The sequence below is a fragment of the Panthera pardus genome, unplaced genomic scaffold (assembly GCF_024362965.1).
Source record: "Panthera pardus isolate Hobbes unplaced genomic scaffold, ASM2436296v1 HiC_scaffold_9, whole genome shotgun sequence".
Taxonomy (NCBI): Eukaryota; Metazoa; Chordata; class Mammalia; order Carnivora; family Felidae; genus Panthera; species Panthera pardus.
In genome coordinates this window covers 56619-78655 of record NW_026527024.1, presented here as the reverse complement: position 1 = coordinate 78655, position 22037 = coordinate 56619, and the positions used below count along the sequence as shown (strand labels likewise).

General features: G+C 43.0%; 1 protein-coding gene across 1 annotated transcript in view; it reads right to left on the bottom strand.

Moving 5' to 3' along the window:
- Nucleotides 1-22037, bottom strand: part of CNTNAP2 (contactin associated protein 2) — a 259111-nt gene that overhangs the window by 223457 nt on the left and 13617 nt on the right. The window contains exon 4 of the mRNA XM_053898623.1: nt 3343-3561. Coding sequence (XP_053754598.1) covers nt 3343-3561 — 219 coding nt within the window. The remainder of the gene's footprint in view (nt 1-3342; nt 3562-22037) is intronic.

Sequence of the window (22037 nt, the reverse complement as noted above, 5' to 3'; positions counted from 1 at the left end):
GCGATAATAATTCTTAAAGTAATGAGAGTTAGTGCCTAAAGACTTGTGTTAATCCTCTTTCGATGACAGCTTTTAATTACATTTTAGATGTGGAGTGAGGGGCACTGTGCTTCAGTTGCTTTGAGAAAGGAGACAGGAAGCTGGCCTTCCCTTAGAGCCCACTCTGTGTGCAAATCCAAGAATGAATTCTGGTCTGTGTTAGCCTTAGGTTGAGTCAAGCCCCTCTGCTCTAGAATGGGGAAGGAGCTGTTGGGCAACTTGGCCACGTGTCTTGGCCGTGATGCTGATGCCCATGTGATGTTTACACATGGATGCTTTCTGTCTTCTTGGTCGACTGAGAACATTCCTGTGTCATTGTGTGCTGCTGTATGGTCACTGAGGCAGGTAAGCAGAGTAGCTGCAGCCTGACTTTGAATGTCAGGGGGCGTGTATGCATGGGAACTTTCCTTCAGGGCATGTGGGTTAAAGTGAACACACATCCGGTCAGTACTTTAGGAAAGAAGAAATGAGCCAGTTGGAAGCAGGTTCTGTAGGAGGGGGTGAGCGTTACACGGATACACGGAGATAGAAAGCTAAGGGAGTAAAGGTAAAAGCAAAGATACGAAATAACTCATATTTAATGAGTCTGACTTCATGCCAGGCACCCTCCAAAGAGTGCTTATTCTGGACTGTTTCAGTCCACCCTGAGACGTAGGGACTGTATCCCTCTTTATCATTTTAAAAATGTTTTTATTTATTTATTTTGAGAGAAAGAGAGAATGAGCAGGGAGGGGAAGAGAGAGAAAGAGAGAAAGAGAATCCCAAACAGGCTTTACACCATGAGCACGGACCCCAATGTGGGGCTCGAACCGTGAGATCACGACCTGAGCCGAAAATTAAGAGTTGGGTATTTAACTGATGGAGCCACCCAGGCGCCCCTGTATCTCTTTTTAACACGGAAATACTGAGTAACCTGCCAGTCGTCCCTCAGCCTGTAAGTGGCAGAGGTGGGATTCAAAGCCCACGTTATCCACATGACACAGCGCGAAGGATGACCTCTTGGCAACTGAAGCTGCTTTAACCCATCTCTAAACACGTAATCACAAATGGTTGAAGCTGGAGGACATTCTGGAGACCAATGAATCCAACTCCTTTATTAGTCAGGGAAAAAGGAGACTCAAGAGGGAAAGTGGTGACACGCCGTCAGGACAGAGTTTCTAAATGAGAACTGAACCCAGGATAGCTCTCCGGGTTCCCGAATCCCTACTGAATAGGATAGGGATAACGGGCTCCAGGATTTCGCAGCTGTTGAATTGATGTTCTCTCTGGAAACTAGCTCCTCTCCCCACCTCCCCTGGGGAGGACGTCTACTGCAGAACAGTAATTCTCATACTGGTGCAAAATAGCTTGTGTCTGGGAGATGCGCATCATGCCTGCCTCTGAGATGACAGGAAATTAGAAACGAGGATGCGGACCTCCTCGTTTCCGTCGAGGGAAAAGCAACTGCTGACTCATCATGGCGGCCCACTGTTCTGAAGCTTCTTTTCCAGGTCACCAGTGGTTTTAACATTACTAAAGTCAAAGCATGTTTTTCTAGCCTTGTTTTATGCATGGCACCGGATGTTATTTGTCAATAAGAAACCCAGAGAATGGCATGAGACTGTCTCTTCCAGTGACACCCCTCTCCTGGTTTTTCCTTGCTTGTTCCCTCCATTTTCCTTCAGCCTTCTTCCCCAGGTGCTGTGTTTCTGGCTGTCTCTTAAACTGTTCTGTCGAATTCTGACCTCAGCCCTCTACTGTTCTCTCCTTATAAGCTGTTCTTTCAAGAAATCAAAATTCCTTCCAAGACCATAATAAATGTTCCCCTCTATCTCTTTCCATTTACAACTTTATTTTGTCTCCAAACTTTTCAGAGACAACTATAATCCATGGAAAGTTGGGACAAGGTCAGAAAAAGAAGAAACTCAGTCAGTGAAGGCCACCCATTATGAAGAAAACCAGGTAGAATTTAACCAGCATGCTTGGGATGGACAGGATTGAGGACAACAAAACTTGTCCCAGGTAATCTGGGCAAGACGTATGGATAAAGTGGACTTTGCTCATAATATTCAGCAGGAATCAGTGGACCTGGTATTTAATTAATAAAAAATAATTTTAAAGTAATGTGCAATTTTGAGAACTATAACATAAGGGCAGGATTTGTAAGGGGTTAGCTTTTAATTGGGGTCAAGGAGTATTTTATTTTGAAATCTATGACTCTTTCATGGCCCCTGACGACATGGCTTGTTAACAAATCAGTCTTACTTCCAGAGCTAACAGACTAAGTTAACACGTCTGTAGTCCACCCACCTTGTACCAAAGGAGGTGACATCTAATTTTATCTTTCCTTTTGTGACTTTCCAATGTTCTTAAAGCATTTCAGCACAATTATGAAAGACACTGTGGGGCTCCGGCCCTTGTTAAAATTAGCTGACCCTCAGTGAGGCCCTAGCATAGGGTGACAGGTGGTAGGCCTATGGACAGCAACCAGGTCACGTCTGGTTTTGCTTGGTCTGGGATTGCCACAGTTGACTGACTTGATCAATTAACCCCAAGAAACTCGGGGGGGGGGGTCTAAGGTGGCACATAGCCAGGAAGTCCTTCAAATTTGCTCTCTTGTCATTCAACAGAGGAAAAACAGCTAATTTCTTAAAACGTTAGTGTTCTGGAAAAGAAAACTTAATATTTAGTTGTGGAAACAGGTATTGATCTGAAAGAACATGAGCTTCAGCTGCAATATGTCAAAAGCAAAGACTACACTGTGAGGTTAGATCGACTTCTTGCAAAGGATGCTCAACTTTTGCTCTGTTTAAATTCCTGAGTGTTGATCTCTTTCTCATGTAAAGATATTTTGTATGGGGAAATTCCCGTCTGTCTCTGCCTAGAACCTCCAGGATGCGCAGATAAAGGAATGGATTTCTACTTATCATTCCGAGCAAACCTAAACTTAGGAAGCTCATTTCCTTCTCTTTCTCCCTCCCTCCATCCTTCCGCCCTCATAGTTACAAGCGTCCTAAATTATCAAAGAATTTTCGACAGTCCTAAAGCTGTAGACCTAACATTGCACAGATCAGAGACCTCAGAGATACCCCTCTGATTTTGTAGATGAGGACCTTGAATGCTGGAGAGTGGACAGTAAGCCAGATTTAGGTCTCCTGATTCATCTTCCTGTTCCATTCTGTCTTGATAGAGTCTACAAGAAGCCTAGACTCTTACTTTTGGGAAGATTTCTATCAAAGCATCCCATAGACAGCTTTATTTTTTCCATTGTGAAGGTTATTAAAACCAACAGGGGGAAGTCATGAAGGCCTTCCTATTACTCACCAACAAACAGCTGGCTGTAGAGTTCTAGGCGGGTGTGACCTTCGGTGGGTGCCTTGCGGACCTGCTGTGGCAGCCGATCCACCTGTAAGCTGGCTTGCTTCACATTCCTCTCCGCGGTGACCCGGTGCCACTGGTCATCATTGAGCGGGGAGGGCGACCTCACCACAATCTCCACTGGCCCGTTACCGACATCAAATGAAAAGGATACTTCTGTGGCAGCTGAAGGAGCAGAAAGCACGAAAGGCACATGAGTATTTTCCTCCCAGATACCAGATAGCAGTGATTTCTAGAGGAAAAACAAAGCCCGTCATCACTTGCTACAAAAACTCGTGGCAAAATCATTTGAGGAAGGAGAGAGAAAACATCAATCCACTATTAATGAACCATATTTCCTCCAAGGGGAGGGAAATATACTTGGATTGGGCACCAGGAATACATTTATTTTCTTACTCCATCTTTAAAAGCTTGTCAAGAAGTTACCATGGTCGACTCTTTCCAGATAAGCAAACCCAGACCTGGAGAAGATCAAGCATGAGCTGAGTGTCTTATGTTTAGGTAGTAGTGGAGCCAGAACCTAGACCCGGGCTTCTCAGGTTTCAGAGCCCCCGATCTGTGGATTACTAAACACAATGCAACTCTTCAGTAGCTCCCAAGGCAGGGACTCCCTCCTGGAGAGCTTTATGAAACACCAATGTCCAGCCCCATCCCCAGGGATTCTGGCTCAGTTGGTGACATAGGCACTGGTATTTTTAAAAGTATGTCGGAAAATATTAATATATAGCTAGAGTTGAGAGCTACTGTTTTGGGAGAGCTTACACAACTGCATTTCATTAATGTAGTCATCACAATTCCTGTCGAAAACTAGGGAGGCAGGAGTCTTGAAGCAATAAAGGTGACCGGCGCCCTTTTTGGGTCACTGTGGCTGTCCAAAAGGTAGCTCAAGATTCTTGCAGAACAACTCCTTTCCTGAACCATTTGCCATATGCCTAGTCATTTCCAATCTGGAATGCTGGATCCTTCTCATAACGTACCCTCCAACACTGACCACAAGTCATTTCTTTTTTCATAGATCTGCTCAAGGTCCATAACAAATCACCTTTCAATAAGAGACAAATGGATCAGGGTGGTTTTCTTTGGCAACTTCGGTTGTGCGTAGTTTCTTACTTCACATTTTAGGTTTCAATTTCCTCAGTGACCACCTAACGTTTCATAAAACATGCTTTTCAAATGTATATTTTTTTCTTGCAATTGGCAGGAAGGGAAGCTTAATGGAAAGGCCAAGGCGGCACACAGGTCCCCAGCTCCTTTGGCTTGGTGAGTTCTTTTCCACATCAAAGACGTGGCATTTCCCAACTTTGCTTATAAAGAGACTCAGCTCCTTTATCACTAAGGCTTCTGCCTAATCTCTAAGCAGTTTAATTAAATATCTGTCATTTTTTCCCGGGCTAATGGAAAATTCAGCTTCTTTGGACTGGTACCATTTTGAGATGGTGTCACAAGCAATCAAACTTCTAATTTAAAAACCATAGTGGTCCAGATTCTCTCAGGACCTCGACTGTTCCCTGCCTCTGGGTCAGGCCCCTCTGAAAGCAGCATTAACTTTATTAAGCCACAGGGATATTAGATGCAGAGCTCAATTTAATCAACCTAATTGTACCAAGGAATTTTGATCCTTTATGTTATTAGCAGGAGGACTTTAATTTTAACACCTGTGGTGAATCTACACGTACCTGGTAAAGTATCTCCTCTATATGAGGAGCTCATGCCTCCAGGGGTCACTGTGATTTGGTGGAAGCCAGTGACCTTCATGAAGGTATCTACGGAAATACCAACGCACATTGACAATCACACGACTCATGGACTGAATGATCTTTCCCTGTATTTCTGGCATAGTCGGGGGCGGGTGGGGAAGTAGCCTCAGTTCTAAGATTCAATCTGTTCTGTTCTTGTAGTGCTATGGCTTAGCAGATGCATTTTTATTTTTTTAATTATTTTTTTTTAATGTTTATTTGTTTTTGAGAGAGAGAGAGACAGAGTGTGAGAAAGGGTGGGGCAGAGAGAGAGGGAGACACAGAATCCGAAGCAGGCTCCAGGCTCTGAGCTGTCAGCAGAGCCTGATGTGGGGCTCAGACCCACAAACCGTGAGATCATGACCTGACCCAAAGTCGGATACTCAACCGACTGAGCCACCCAGGTGCCCCTAGCAGATGCATTTTTAAATGCAAGTTGTCAGAGAAGCAAGAATGCATGGGTTCCTGAGCTAAGTAGGAAAGATGGTTTCATTTTAAAGGCATCAACCGCCATCAGGGAAATAGAATTTAGGGATAAATTGAGTTTAACCCTAAGGTTTGACTTAGAAGGGTAAATGCTGCTCTAATTGCCTCTCCTCCTCTCCTCCTGCTACGATGAATTCTTGTCCAGGTCTTTAAATTCTCACCATTTGGAGAAACCCTGAGTATCAACAGCAAACTAGGAAATGTCTCTACTTTTTTCTCTACTTGTCACACTAGATCCCCTGTTTCTGCTTCCGCTGGATCATGGTCTTCTTTTTTTTTTTTTAATTAAAGAACTTTTTTTACTGTTTATTTATTTTTGAGAGAGAGAGAGAGAGAGAGTATGAGCGGGGGAGAGGCAGAGAGAGGGAAACACGGAATCTGAAGCAGGCTGCATGCTATCAGCATGGAGTCCGACGAGGGTCTTGAACTCACAAACTGAGATCATGATCTGAGCCGAAGTCGGACGCTTAACTGACTGAGCCACCCAGGCGTCCCTGGACCACGGTCTCCTTAACATCAGTGCTTCACTCTAGCAAAGAAAAAGGTCTCCAGGCTCCTGCTGCAAAGCCCAGTCCTCTCACCAGTTGGGTGTACTAAGAGGTGCTCAATGTCAACGGCCTCTAGGAGCAGATTCCTCCTTAAGGAGCCTCTACTCAGGCTCTGATGTAGAAATATTCACAATTTGAGTACAGCCCACATCCCTTCTCTTGCATCCTGAGCGAGGGGCTGTGGGCCCAGTGCGAGAGCAAAGGATTGGGCTCCTTTTCCTCAATCATTCAATGTCAGCTCCCCTGACTTGGCTGAGGGACGCCTTTGCGAATCTATCTCCTAGTCAAACAGCAAGTGTGTTTTAAAAGCTTCTAAAGTTCAGTTTGTGGCTGATTGCTCTTGCTCTTCTGGGTGAGAGGAGCTGACATTTTAAAAGAGATAATTACAGAGAGAGTCAGGGAGCGAATAAAAGGGAGGCGGCATAAAAGACACCAGAGCCAATGACACTGTCCTTATTTAATGTGGGTCTCCACTGGAGACCGCAGTGTTGCCCTGTTTCTGCCGGCAAAAAAAGAAATTTCTTACACGCCGGAAGTACTCTTACTTCCAGAAATAAGTTTCTGAGAGTGGGATGTATCCAGCGTAGCTCACTGGAAAGACGACTGTAGCAAAAACTGATGGTTGTCTTTCTATCAGTGGCAAGAACTGGAAAGTGTCAGAGATTTCACCCAATTCATAAACTAACAGCTTAGTCTCCCGTAGTTTCCTGTGTGTTGGCAGCAGACAGAAGACTCCCGGGTCAGAGACAAAAGATGTTATTACTCACAGCACAGCAGGCAGTATGCACTTCAGCCCCCCTCCCCCCCCCCCCCCCGTTCTCTCTTGTCCCTCAAGTTTCATGGGGGCATGTGGAGCAGCCCACAGGGATGCTGTACATGCAGAGCTCATGTCATAGCCGAGGAACCTGAATTTAAGAAACCTCATTGTTTTAAAGGGGCTGCGAGCAAGCTAGCTCTTTTTTTTTTTTTTTTGCCCTGAGGAGAGACATTAGCTTATCCTGGTCAGGAAACTTCTGCCTTCAGAGACCATTTGCCAGCCACACATCCTTAGAAAGGTACCAACAAAGCCATTAATGGGGAGACCCATGGAGAAGTTTCCTCCAATAAACAGCCACAACCCCCTTTTCTAATTTTGTCCTGGAATCTCTCTACTTGCATAGAATCTTAAGCTTCAGCTATGGATGCCCCTCCCTCCAGACCCAGAATGTGTATCTGGATTTGTCTAAGTTACATACGGCAATTTCACCCTCCTTGCCAGGAACCTGCTTAGGATGGGACATATCATTCCCTCCTGGCTAATAAGATATGAAGAGATTCTTTAAGGCTCTTTGGGCCACATTTCCTGGCTCATCAGAGACAGACAACCCTTTTATGCCCCTTAATCCTGGGTGGAGGTTGTGGTTCCTAATGTTGCTGGAACCATCTTGTAAATCAGAAATGCTGAGAACAGGGAGAACAGTGGGATAAACCAGGGTCTTTGGTGATGTTGGTCAGCCCCTAAATTATTCCCAGAGTCGCTCAACACTTTTCACGCGAGACATCCACTATTGTTTAAGCCATTTTGATTCCAGTTGAAAGCTTGTTAACTGTTACAGGGAATGGTTTGGGAGTCAATAGATGCGACTTCTCGTCATAGCTTTACCTTTTTCACCTTTTGGGCCTCAGTTTCCTGGTGTCTGAAATGAGGATCACATCTATAGCTTTCCCAGAGTTTCTGTGTCCAAAATGTGTTTGAAAACACTGAACTCATCTTTAAGGTCCCTTCAAATGGCAACGTGCTATGATCTAATTTTCAAGGGATTCAAAGAGAACTAATGAAGGGAAATATAGCTAGTCTTAATGGTAATTTTAGATCTTGAATCCTTACAGGGAGAAAAGAGATTGCATGAAAAGAGAAAGGCACAAGGTGGCATGTTGGTGTATCAGAAATTACCTTTGAATCAATCTGGTTCCTGACTTCATTTGAGTGACTTAAAACCATAAATGGGACAGAACCATGCACAGCTCTTGGTCCAGCCTCTCACGGTCCAGCAGGTGGCATTCTTTACTCTCCTTGTAATTCAACACATGTTTTCTTAAACAAATCACCTCCAGGCTTACTGTACTGAGTCACAAATTTAACAACAGACCAGAATAGTGGACTTTTTGGCTCTCAGCTCTCCAAGCAGGTGAAGTGACATTGAGACATTAGGTCATTCAATATGGAACAGGTAAAGAGAAAAGACAGGGACAGGTACGCACAGTGAGTTTGCTGGGAAGACCCATGAATGCTGTTACGGTTTTGATGATGATTTGTTTCTTCCATCTTAAAATGAAGTTTAGGGACTGAGGATTATTCCGCACAAAATCTCATTTGACCCGTATAACAAAACTGATAATAGGTAGAGCAGATATTTTAGCCTCATTCTACAGTGGAGAATGTTTGGATATATTTTCTTCTTCTTCCTCTTTTAAATGTGTATTTATTTAGAAAGAGAGAAAGTGTGTGAGTGCACGGGGGAAGGGGAGAGGCAGAGAGAGAGAGGGAGAGACAGAATCTCAAGCAGGCTTTGTGCTGTAAGTGCAGAGCCCAACGTGGGGCTCAACCTCACGAACCTCAAGATCATGACCTGAGTTAATCGAATGAGCCACCCAAATGCTCCAATCTTCTCCTTCTCATTCTCCTCTTCCTCCCCCTTCTTTCTCTTCCTCTTCCTCTCCTTTTTCTCTTTCCTCTTCTTCTTCTCCTCCTCTTTCTTCTTCTTCTTCTTCTTCTTCTTCTTCTTCTTCTTCTTCTTCTTCTTCTTCTTCTTCTCCTCCTCCTCCTCCTCCTCCTCCTCCTCCTCCTCCTCTTTCTCCTTCTTCTTCTTCTTCTTCCTTTTTATGAAGGCAGGGCTAAGTATACATCAGGAAACCAAAGAATTTACATAACATGAGAGGGTCATGAGTTGAGGCAGGAACACTGAACATAGAGTCACTGTGAGAATCAGAGAGATGAGGGAAAGAAGGAAGAAGTAAAGAGAATACCTGTGTTCTTATGTAAGGCCAAGTGCTCCATCTTACCCTGGAGGCTGCCCACTCCTTCTTACCTACTCAAGGACACCAGTCCAGCACGTCTCCCCTCTCTTCCATGGCACCGATAATTTGTTCTTTGCTGGATCACTCCACATGAACATGTTGACATGTCTCTACTCTCAGCAGCCACCACCACTACAGAATCTTTCTCTTGACCTTATTTCTTATTTCTTTGCTCTCTTTAGTTGCCACATTCCTTGGAAGAGCTTCCTGTAGTCTCTGTATCTGCTTCTTCTCCTCTTAGCCCTTCTTTAACCCCATCACATGAGGCTTTCTCCTCCACTACATCTGTTTCTGCCCCAGGGCCTTAGCATTCATTGTGCCCTTTACCCAAATAACTCTGTGGCTTCTCTTTTACCCTCATGCTCACATGTTACCATATTAGAAATTCCTTCCCTAAACCTTTCATGTTAAATAGCGAACCCCTCTCTCAGCTGCCTTTTTTCCTTTATCCTGATTTTTTTCCCACTTATGTAGCACGTATTGTATCACCATCTGGCACAAAATATATGTGCTCCTGGCCTCACTGAAGCAGAGATATTTTCTGTTTTGTTCATTTTTGTTATATATATCCTCAGCACCTAGAACAATGCCTGCCACAGAGAAAGCACAAGTTGTGAATAAATGAATGAATGAATAGAAACACTCCTACCAAGGAGGCCAGATGATTATAATATAGATACTCTGAATCAAAGAAATCCAGGCAAACCATAGTTTAGGAGACAGGCATATACAAGGAATGTCATCTTCTGTTCCACAAGCATCTTTCCTAAGAGCATAAAGTAAGAATGTATGTTTTCTCAGACTGGGACAAGATACATTAGTTATACCAGTTATTTACAAATAGAAGAACAGTTGAGGATCAAAGGCTTATCCAGGATAAACCCAGCAGTGCAGTCAGAAGCATATTCTGAGGCTTCTGGCACAGAGATTCTCATTCGAAAGTTGTGATAGGGCCGTGGAGTCTGCATTTTGTTAACTCCAGGGTTCCTGATGCAACTAGTCCTGGAATCCTACTTTGCAAACCACTAGGATCCCCAAGTTCCATTCTGGTAGTGAGGTCCTAAGAATTGGAGTTTATCTCCTTGCCCGCAAAGGAAATATGTTCAAAACTGTAGAGTGAAGAGTTTCAGTTTGCTTAAAGAGAGAAGTCCAGGCGTTGCCCTTGGACCTGGGAGGGCAATATCTAAACCCCTGGAATGTTGTGTCTTTGTTTGCCTGAGAGTCTGACAATGTGATCTAGGGTGGGAGCTGAGCACGCCAGATAGACCAACGATGTAGGGGAGGGTGGAGGCTTGGGGCACACAGTTCAAGCCTTGGGAGGGCTGGAAACGGAGGTGGGGTCATGTGGGCGGCCAACCGCTCCTACCTACCTGAGCCTGACTAAAGATCCTGAACACCGAGGCTCGTTTGGACAACTCCCTGAACACGCTGTGGGCGTCAGAGGTGTGTGTGAGGCTGCACAGGCTATGGATGGGCCTTCTAAGTTTGTGGTTGGGCTCCCTGCAAAACCCAAACAACCACTTCAGTTTGCAGGTATGTGACTGAACCCAATAATGTGAAGGCCGGAGGACTTTCGAGAATGGATTCGCCTTCACCTCCTAGAAAGGGAACTGAGTCTGTGAGATGCTAACACGCAGTCAACACTAAGCATAGAGAGCTGGTTTTTCTAACTATACTATACTGCGTTTCATATTGTACAGGAAATAAAAAAATTTTTTTTGATGTTTATTATTTTGAGAGCGAGGAAGAGCAAGCATGCACATGTGTGGGGGGTAGGGAGGGGCAGAGAGAGACAGAGAACCCCAAGCAGGCTCCATGCTGGCAGCTCAGAGCCCAACATGGGGCTCAATCTCATGAACCGCGAGCCGAAATCAAGAGTCGGATGCTTAATTGGCTGAGCCACCCAGGCACCCCCCCGCTCCCAATTTTTTATAATATAGTCTATTTTTTCTTTATAATAGTCTTAGCTTGTGAATATAGAAATTTTTAGAGCCAAATATGCATAGTCACACCCCAAAATTCAGTGTTAAACACATCTGCAAATGAACACTGGGAGGGAAAATTTATTTGAAGTCTTTTGGAAATTCTTCAAGGAAATGCCTGGAGCTTAAGAATCAATGTTATGAACTCTTTTTAAAACCTCTGGTTATCTTGATAACCTCTTGAGTATGAGAAATATTTCTCCTTATGTATTTTGGCCTCTAAGCCTTTTATGATGGTTAAAAAATAACTTCACAAACAAAGATATCCACAGAGAAAAGGGAGTTACCACTGGCCGTGCAAAAACAGAGAGCTGTCTTTAAAATGCAAAGCCTTTCTAATTTTAGTTTTCTCCACACATTTAACCTCCTTCTGAGAATAACTTCTTGAATATTAATGGACCTGTACAGTTTAAGAAGGAAAAAGCCAAAAATCTTTCCAAAATGACATGAGGTGCCAAGCAGGACCTGCCCTTAGTAAGGGACACGTAGACAGGTTTTAAATACCTTCATGTTTGGAACGAGTGGAGACTTGTGTGCTGGACAGAGAGCGCTCGATTTGGAAGAATGAAGTCCCAGAGGGTGACTGTGTGGACAGAGTGTTTGTGATAAAAGGAAATGTAGAAACTGCTCTTGAGGAACATGGAATTGGATGCCTAAGGAGTCTCCAGAGATGGAGAGGAATGTGGATTTGAAGTGAGGACGGGACCTCGAAGAAGCTTTGCTCTTGACCACAGGCTCTGCTTACGTGGACACTGAAAATGAGGACAAGCCAAAGACGTGATGCCAGGGGGAAAGGCCGAGGCTGTGGAAGAAGCCTGCCGGGGAGGTGTGGGAATGCACCTGTCAGAAGTGGACAGGCAAGGAGACCACTGTTTTCTGGTTGCCACGGACTGAGTTCCAGCCCAGACTGGGGGTCTTGTCACGGGCGCTATTTCTCTCTCTCTGTTTTGCAGCCAATTGTTTTCAATCCAGAAACAATTGCCGCATGGCCATTTCAATGCCACGGGGACTTCGGACACTATCTCTCTAGTTAAAAGGAAAAAAAAAAAGGTGCCACAGGAAGATGTTACATTCTACGTGCTCCGGACACGGAACATAAAAAGGGATTTATTCTGTTTTCCGTGACAACACCAGATGCGCGTCGATTGCGTCCCATTTGCGGTATTGGGCAAAGAGTGGAGAAAAGGGAAACCATGGTCAACAGAGACTTTAAATGGGGATGCAGAAAGATAGAAAAGAATAGGAGGACTCTTTCCATATCGCGAGCTTTCTTAAAGTGTGAAGAACTTCCATAAAAGTTTCTTGTTCCTCGGAATCTCTGCAAGAGACTGGTTTCACAGACCCTCAATAAGGTAAGCAAGGAGAACGTATGGAACAGCTTAGGAAACAGGTCACCCGCCCCGGGGACTGTTCTGCTGGGCACATCCTGTGTGGCCTTCCCAAGACAGGTCTTCCATTTTCCTCATTGGGCCCCCTCTGCTGCTTGCTGTGGCATGTGAGCGAGCCTTAAACGTACTTAAGGTATGTAGTTTGCTCTTGTGTGGGATGATGGCCTGAGAATTCATAATGGGAAGCCAGTAGATCAGAAGGTGAGAAAATCTATCTTTTAAAAGTTAAGCTAGAGGCACCTGGGTGGCTCAGTCAGTTTAGCGTCTGACTTTGGCTCAGGTCATGATCTCACAGTTCGTGAGTTCAGGCCCTGTATCGGGCTCTGTGCTGACAGCTCGGAACCTGGAGCCCACTTCGGATTCTGTGTCTCCCTCTCTCTCTGCCTCTCCCTCGCCCCTGCTCACACTCTGTCTGTCTGTCTCAAAAATAAATAAACACTAAAAACAATTTTTTTAAAGTTAGGTCCAACAATAAAGGATCATTGATTAAATGAAGCACTTGGCAACTGAGACACTGTGCTTCCCAATCTTTTTATAACCCATGCTCCCATTTGTTGACAGAATAATCTAATTATCATCTCCAGGCACTGAAGTCCCCAGATACGGGAGGCTGATGGGGAATAAAAAGAATCCCTGAAGGTCTCAGATAAACGCCCTACTCCAACAAGAATTGTTTTGGTGCATTATATTCTGTAGGTTGTAAAACAAAAATAATAGCTCTTTGGTTTTGTTTTGTTAATATAAAATAATGGTTTTCCAAACACACATGCTGTCTTAGAGATTCTGATATAGTCTCTGTTCACAGTTGAAAAAAAAAAAATCACTGTTGTGGAGTTAAAAAAAACCCAACAAAGCTGACATGTAATGTGCTTCTGAAATCTCATTACATGAAACAAGTTGGTTACAAATAGTATGCACCATATGATCTTATTTTTGTAAAATATTATATATGAGCGCATAGAAAAATGTTTGGGCATATGCACACCAACAGAATATTGTTAAGTATACCAGCTGATTTTTGGGGTTTATTTTTCCTGCTTCTCTGGATTTTTTAAAAAAATTTTATTTTTTATTCATTTACAGAGAGAGAGAGAGAGAGAGAATGAATGAATGAATGGGGGAAGGGCAGAGAGAGAGAGAGGAAGACACACAATCCAAAGCAGGCTCCAGGCTCTGAGCTGTCAGCACAGAGCCTGACACAGGGTTCGAACCTGAGAACCGTGAGATCATGACCTGAGCCGGTCAGATACTTAACTGACTGAGCCACCCAGGCACCCCTGGATTTTTAATTCATTCAACAATAAACCAACACTATTTGTATAATTTTTAGAAGTCACAATCTGATAATTTCCACTTCTTTTGCAGGTTGGTAACATTTTAAGTAACTCTATTCTATAATTTTAACAAGTGTTTAATCAGAGAGATTAACCAAAATGCAAAGAATGGGATTTCATTTAAATACAGAAAATTAGAGGGAATTTAAAGCCAAAGCAGAACATTCTTCCTTAGTTCTTTACTGGTTTTAAGATACCTGAGAAGATTGAAAAAAAAAAAAAAGCGGGGGAATGGTCAAACTCTACCATAAGCTAATTTTGAACAAGGTGTGAATTTTTTTCCCCCATTAAAAATGGCTAAAAACAAGGGCATGCTATTTTTCAAAGTAAAATCCTCACAGGTCTGAAGTGCCAGCATGTTCCGATGTTTAAACTAATGTATACAGGAATCAGAATGCAAGAAGGAGCATAATTCAGTGTTATAATTACACTTGACAGATATACACTGTTTCATTATTCATTGCCTCTGGTTGCACTTACCCAGAAAGACCCTGCAGAATCCTAAGTATCAACCACTCTTCAGGAGAAGCCATTTGGCATTCTTATCAGTTCTCATCACAGGCATCAAATTCAGAGATGCAGAAAACCAAATGTGATCATTTTAACACTATCTGCAAAGGCAAGTAAAATGAGTAATTTCCCAAGAGGCCTTGGGTCCAGCCAGCTTTCTTCTGTCAAACTCTTAACACAGATATGTGGGTGGGTCATGGCTGTAATGAAAAATGCCTTTTAACTGGTCCCTAGACTTTTGCTATATTTGTTTCAATTCCTCAAGTGCTCCATGATCTTTCTCCTCTACTTGCTTTTGCCTGTGCTGTTTACTCTCTGGAAAGATGCCTCTATCTCATTTATTTGCCTGTCATTGCTCAGGGCAGATCAAGGCACCTTCTGGAACCTACCCCGATGTCTTTAGGCAAGGTTAAAGCCTACTCCTTTCCATCGTCCTGGTACCTGTGGCAGAGGCTGCTGACTTTTCATGAAAAGTTTATTTCCTCCTGTCCACAGTCACCCCTACGAAGCTGCCAGGCATCAGGAGCTGCCTTTTCCAGTCCCCAGAAATCTAGGTGGAGGTGGGTGACACCTTACCACCAACAGAATGAGAGCAGGTCTGCATGGCACCTGTCCACCCTCCCTTTCTCTGTCTTGCAGCTGGACTTTGAAACGCCCAGGCTCCAGGCGCCTCCAGGAGTCCAGGAGACTCCATGCAAAAGGAATCTTGAACTCAAATCCCGGTGTGGAAGGGCTTCACGGACCAAAGCATGCATGGCAGACTGCTGGACACTCACTAAAACCTGGGCTTTAGTCACTACAGCAGCTTCACTTATTCCTGAGTGTGAACATTTCTTATCCCTAAATCTCTTATTTATGAGATTTTAAAAATTAACCAAAGGGTCTTCTCCATCCGACCACTGGAATTTTAAAGGGATGAATTATACCGTAATGGTCTTACTAGAGTTTCAACACCCATCTATCAGATGGTGGAATTCTGTAATTGCTACAACTATGATGTTCAATTTTTTTAAGTTTATTTATTTACTTTGAGAGAGACAGAGATAGTGTGAGCAGGGGAGGGGCGGGGGGGGGGAGAGAGAGAGAGAGAAAGAGAGAGAGAGAGAGAGAGAGAGAGAGAGAGAGTGAGTGAGTGTGAGAAGCCCAAGCAGGCTCTTCACTGCCAGAGCAGAGCCCAACATGGGGCTCGAACTCATGAAACCGACAAACTCAGATCATGACCTGAGCCGAAATTGAGCGTCAGATGCTTAACCGACTGAGCCACCCAGGCGGCCCTGAACTATGACATTTTAGAGAAAAGAGAAGGGCTAGGACCACATGGGAGCCTAGACTGACTGGTATATGTGCCTGTGAAAGTCTGAGCCACCTCCTTCACTAACCCCACCAAACTGAGTCCCAAGGAAAGGAGAGGCAGAACTGTGCCTTGCCTATCAGAAAGGCAAACAAACATCTGCCTTCTTGAGATGTTTGTCAAGGACAAGCTTGACGTTAAGAAATACGGAAAGAGATTTCCTTTGTCCTTCAACATTTCTGTTCTACATTGAATGGACTCTAGAACGCGGACCTCAAGCTGCCACACGAAGCCCTATTTTTCAGCCCCACTTAAAAAAACCAAACACACCACAAAAGTCTTTATGGTTAGCCATGGAATATGAGTGCCATTTATGATGCTGTGTCTATTGGAAAGTATATTACAAGGTTTTGAATAGCCAGCTCAGAAACTCCTATGACACAGTCCTCTGTAAGTTGGGAAGTACCTAAACTAAAACACAGGGCGGGGGGTGAGGGGGCGGGAAGTGAAACAAGAATATTATAGAGATAGAAATAAGTCTTCTTTTCCTAAAGGGTCCAAGAAGAATATATTTCAGCTATGACCCAAGGCCTGTATTAGATTTCATGTAGTTCCTATCTTGAGTGCTATTAAAAGTTACCTTGTAATTTGAGCAAACTGCGTTTCTTCATCTGTGAAAAACTGTTTTTGTAAGGTTTTTCAAGTTGACATCCAGCTGGGCAATGTTTGTTACCTGGTTTTAATTTAGGTGTTTGTCTGATGTCTTGCAAAATCCTAACAATGTGATGCTTATAGTTAGTTGTCTTTGGCCCTTTGAGATATATGCCTGGTTTTGAGCTATTTCAAGTAATCTTTCCCAGTCACTCACTACATTTAAATGAATTCTGCTCCCTGATTTATTGTATCTCCTTTTTTTAACCAGCTTTGAATTAATTGGTCCCAAGCGTCATCCTTAGTTGAATCAATTCGCCAGTGTTAGTAACATGCACTGACATTGGCATCAACTTTTTCTTCTTGAAGCATTTGTTTCTATGAACATACAGAGCCTGTTAGAGCTCCCATTGGCTTCTAAAATGGCAGAAGTAAGGTCTCTAATCTTATAACTCTACACAGCTATTTCAACTTTTCTCACCAATATTTTTAGAAAAATGAAAGAATTCTATAATAGGTGTTTTCTGTATTTTAAATCAAGATGCAGTAAAAAAAAAAGTTGTGTGGGCAGAGTTTCAACTAGGGGGAGACAATTCCAGAACAGGGAAAGACACAGTGGGTCATAAGAAAGTGTGGGTGGCATCCAGGGACTGTCAGTAGATGGGCAGGCTAAGGTGAAGCACTTAGGCACTGTTGGAAAGAGGCAAAGTTTGTATGTAAAGAAGACTGAAAAATTAGGTTAAAGCCTGAAATCATTGGCCAAACTTAAGTACTTGAACTTTGCATTATAATGCATTGACAAACCGTCATGGTAAGAAAAGGAATGACAGGGCCGATCTGTAGATATCGGTCCTCACCAGGGAGGGCAGGTGTCAGGAGGGAGGGAATGAAGTGAGGGAGATAAAGTATGAGGCTGTTTGATTCAAGAATCCAAGGCATTTCAACCAAAGAAGACATCATGGGAGATAAAAGGAGAAGTCTGAGAAGACTTCATTATCTTTGCATTTTTGTTACATTCATGTTTTTGCGACTCGTTGGGATTGATGCTTTCTCTGGGACAATTCTGGCATGATAACATACCATCAGGAACATCAGAATAACATTTCACTATATTAAAAATAGAGGGTTCTATCAAGATAAACAGTCTATGTAGTGTGGGGACCTCAGTGAAACATTAAATATGACTTTGATCTTTCTAACCTGGATCATGAAGAAAATAGTGATGACATTAATTAAGATGGGAAGCACCAGAGAGCGCTTTTGGGTGAAGACGATGGATTTCGGTTTTGACATATTGAGCTTGAGGTACCTATGGGTGATTCTGATGGATCCTTAATTAGAATTTACAACTAAGGGTCCATGATTTTAGAAAATCTCCTAATTACATGTAGTAGAAGCATGTGTGTGGACTGGAATTTATTTGAAGCATATGTCATTTGTTCCAATACAATCCTCCTCCCGCCATCATGTCTAGGAGAACGGAGAACGATGGCATGGAAATTGAAGATGCTGCTTCCTTATAAGCTCACTTAGGGTGGGAGGTGGTAAGCCGCATGTGATGCTAATGGCCTCTGACCAGGTTTGTAGGATTGTTGATGCTGGAAGACACCTTAAGATGGTCCAGTGTTGGGGCGCCTGGGTGGCGCAGTCGGTTAAGCGTCCGACTTCAGCCAGGTCACGATCTCGCGGTCCGTGAGTTCGAGCCCCGCGTCAGGCTCCGGGCTGATGGCTCGGAGCCTGGAGCCTGTTTCCCATTCTGTGTCTCCCTCTCTCTCTGCCCCTCCCCCGTTCATGCTCTGTCTCTCTCTGTCCCAAAAATAAATAAAAAACGTTGAAAAAAAAAAATTAAAAAAAAAAAAAAAAAAAAAAAAAAAAAGATGGTCCAGTGTTGGGGCGCCTGGGTGGCGCAGTCGGTTAAGCGTCCGACTTCAGCCAGGTCACGATCTCGCGGTCCGTGAGTTCGAGCCCCGCGTCAGGCTCTGGGCTGATGGCTCCGAGCCTGGAGCCTGTTTCCGATTCTGTCTCTCCCTCTCTCTCTGCCCCTCCCCCGTTCATGCTCTGTCTCTCTCTGTCCCAAAAATAAATAAAAAAAAAAAACAACAACAAAAAAAAAAACGTTGAAAAAAAAAAAAAGATGGTCCAGTGTGCCCTTCTTTTACAAGTGAACGTGACAAAGTCTGGGGAGGTCAAGCAACTAGTCTTGAGTCGGTCTGCCTAGGTCAGACCTAGATCATGGTCTCTATTCCTCTTGTTGAAAAACTGTTTTATTAATCTTTTTTGTCCTTTAATCATTTGGGATCATCTCATAGGGTTTTTTCTTTTTCCATTAAAGTATAGTTTACAGACAGCAAAATGTGAAAATATTAAGTGTTCAGTTGAAAAAAAAAATATATATATATATAACCACTCCTTGGATCAAGATAGAGAACATTTCCACCACCACAGAAGGCTCCTTTGAGCCCCCTTCCAGTTAATACTCCCAATCCCCAGGATATCTACTACCATGACTTCTATCTCTGTGGATTACTTTGGCCTGTTTTTGGATGTCATCTAAAAGAAATGAGTGTATGTTGTAATGTACATACAATGTAATGTCTGTGAGGGATTCCTGTCTCTTAATATTGACTTACTTTTTATTGCCCTAAAATGTCTTTAGCTTGACTATGTAGATAGGCTGGGGGCCAATACAGAGACTCTGAGCACACAGGGACCTGTAGTGAGGTCTTGAGGAGCCTGTGTTCTGGATTCCAGCTGATTTTCAGAGCAGAAGTTGAGTCTCAGAGGAGGGGCAAGCTATCTCTTTGAGTGTGGCTGCAAGTGTCCTGTCCTTGGGGGCTCTGTGCCAAGGTTCTGAGCCAGAGGCTAAGGAGATGCTACCAGAAAGATGGTTTTAACTTCAAAAGAAGAATCCCTCCCTGTACCAGGAAGTGTGAGCAGAGTGGGTTCACCATCTCTACTATGACCTTGAGGGAGAAGAAAGGAAATGCTGGGTGACAGAAGTTAAATAGTACCCAGACTGGCTGCTGCGTGAGTGGGCTGGTCAGGAGAGCTGGGTGGTCTTCTAAAGGAGCCTCTGGAATGTGGAGGAAGAAAGGCGGGACCACAATCTCTCTAGAGAGGAGATTCCATCTGGCCAGCTCTTCCTAGAAATGTCCAAGTCAAGAGACATGGCTGGACCAGTAACATCTAAGGTAACTTGGGTCAGTTTTCATATCAAGAGGACACCCTTTTCTAAAGTCTACTTTTATAACTCTAGGGTACCTCTGGCACATGTTCAAATAACTACCCCTTCTGGGAGATCAGCAAAGAAATCTGAGTAAACTTAATCTGACTTTGTTGTTCACCAATTATTTGTATGTCTTCTAATACCCAAAATTCAAGCAGCTAATACACTACATAGCTTTAATACAGCACAAATTTCGTCTTTAAATTGCATCTCTGAACTTTTTTCTTAGTCTATAACGAAAATTGAAAAACTAAATCAGAAGCTAGAGACATTTTTTAAATTAATAAAACTGCAATAATGTTGCTATTCGGGTTTTTAATTTTTTTTTTTTTTGAGGATGCAGTTTTCTTTCTTACGTATTTGAATCACCAAGTCAGAATCATTCTCCAGATCCCAAACCTGTCATACAAACTGAACTCACAGCTGGACTTGTAAAACAGCAGTATCACTAAAATTCTTCCTAAATCTACATTGACAGCCTACGTTGGCCTTAGAAAATTAAAAGAAAGTGAACACAAATTAATAAATTTTGTTTCATACTTGTTATTAATAAAGCTTTATATATATATATAATTTTTATATATATTAATTATATTCATTTATTTATATTTTAAATATATTTATATAATTTATATTTTATATATTTTTATATATTTTATATATATTTATATTTTATTTTACATATATATATGTATATATATATATATATATATATATATATATATATAATAAAAGAAAAGCACCATAAATAACATCCTAATGGTTCAACAGCCCAGCTAAGTGGAATTAGACATTTTTCATGTTCATATAAGTGAAGCTCTTTTAATATAAAAGGTTTTCCGAAAAATAAGTAGAAGATAAATTGCTGTTAGTTTACTTCTTCTGATTCATCAGTTTCTATATATTGCAGAATATTTGCTCTCTGCCTTTCTCGAACATATGTATTGCAGAAGGCTGCATCTTGGAAAATGAAAGTTTTTCCTTAATACCTTTTCCTAAGATTAGCAGGACATTAGGCTGCTGCCTCCACATTTTTGTGGAGCTATTCCTGCTAAATGCAAATATTTTCTCAAAGTCATCTGAAAAAGCTCAAACTTGGTCATCACGGAAGCTTGTGCTAAAGTATTACATCAGTTTCCTGTTGCTTTTCCTGAATGTTTCCTAGTCAGTGAACGTGTCTTTCAAAAATTTTCCACTGTGTCCTCTGAAATCTCTCTTAAAATGTTCAGCAAAAATAAAAGCTTAATTTGTAACTGTGAGAGGTGATGGATGTTAACTAGGGCTCACTGTTTTGCAATATAAAAATACCGAATCGTTATGTTGTACACCTGCAGCTGATATAATGTTACATGTCAGTTATATATCAATTAAAAAAGAAAAACAAAGCCCTCCGTGGTCACTGTGCATCATCAGACATTTCCAACGGTTCCTTCCTTTGAGTGGAGCCCACCTTCAGGGAACCTAATGTGCAAGCATCAGCACTGAAGCCACTTTTTCCTGGTGGGGCTGAGAGGGCACCCGGTTTTATTCTTCACTTCTTAGGGCTTCCATTCTATGGCACCAGCGTCTTTGTTCAGCCATGCATCCCCCCTGTGACACATGCTTACCCTCCCATGCTTCCTGCCGTCATCGTTTGAATCTGAGAACTGGAACATTTGCCTCACAGGCTCCGTGTCCCCTCCATCCGTTGCCCTCACCACCGGGGGCTTCATCCATGAGGTGGATGACCAGTGAGCCCTCTGGCCTCTCCGTTCCCTGACTTTCTCCACAGCCTTTTCATGCAACCAAGAATCACACTTGCGTGGCCAGACTGTGCAACTCAGACCTTCTTATCACCTGACCTGCTTTCCCGTGAGATCTGGAATTCTGCTCTCACCAGCCATCAGATCTGCCTTCTATCTTCTGGTGTGTTCTTTGTCCTCAGTTTCCAACACCAGTCGTGGTGATCCCCTTTCCCACCTAGATTTTCCATGGTTCTCCATCTCACTCACGCGACAAATACCTATTTGACAATTCCTTTGGCATCCTGAGCCTGAAGTGTTCTTTCCCACTCCTTTGGAGGCTCAGTTAAAACGATATAATCTCGAAAGGACCTTTTCCTATTCTCCAGGTGGATGTAACTGTTGTTGCATTTGGGCAACCACAGTATATCGCTTGTACTTCTAACACTTCTTTCATCTTACCCAAAATATGGTTTTATATGCTGGTGAGTCTCTCCCACTAGATTGTGTGTGCCTCTAGGACGGGGTCGTGTCTTACGCTTCTTGAGTTCCTCTTTGGCACATGCACGGTAGGCACTCAATAAATATTGGCTGGAATACCCAGACCGCCATATCTTGAGAATTGGATCTGAGACTTGCCAAACCATGTCCCCTGCTTGTGTCACACTTCATACTTGTTAGTAGTGCCGCGTGCCCAGAGTTCCCACATAC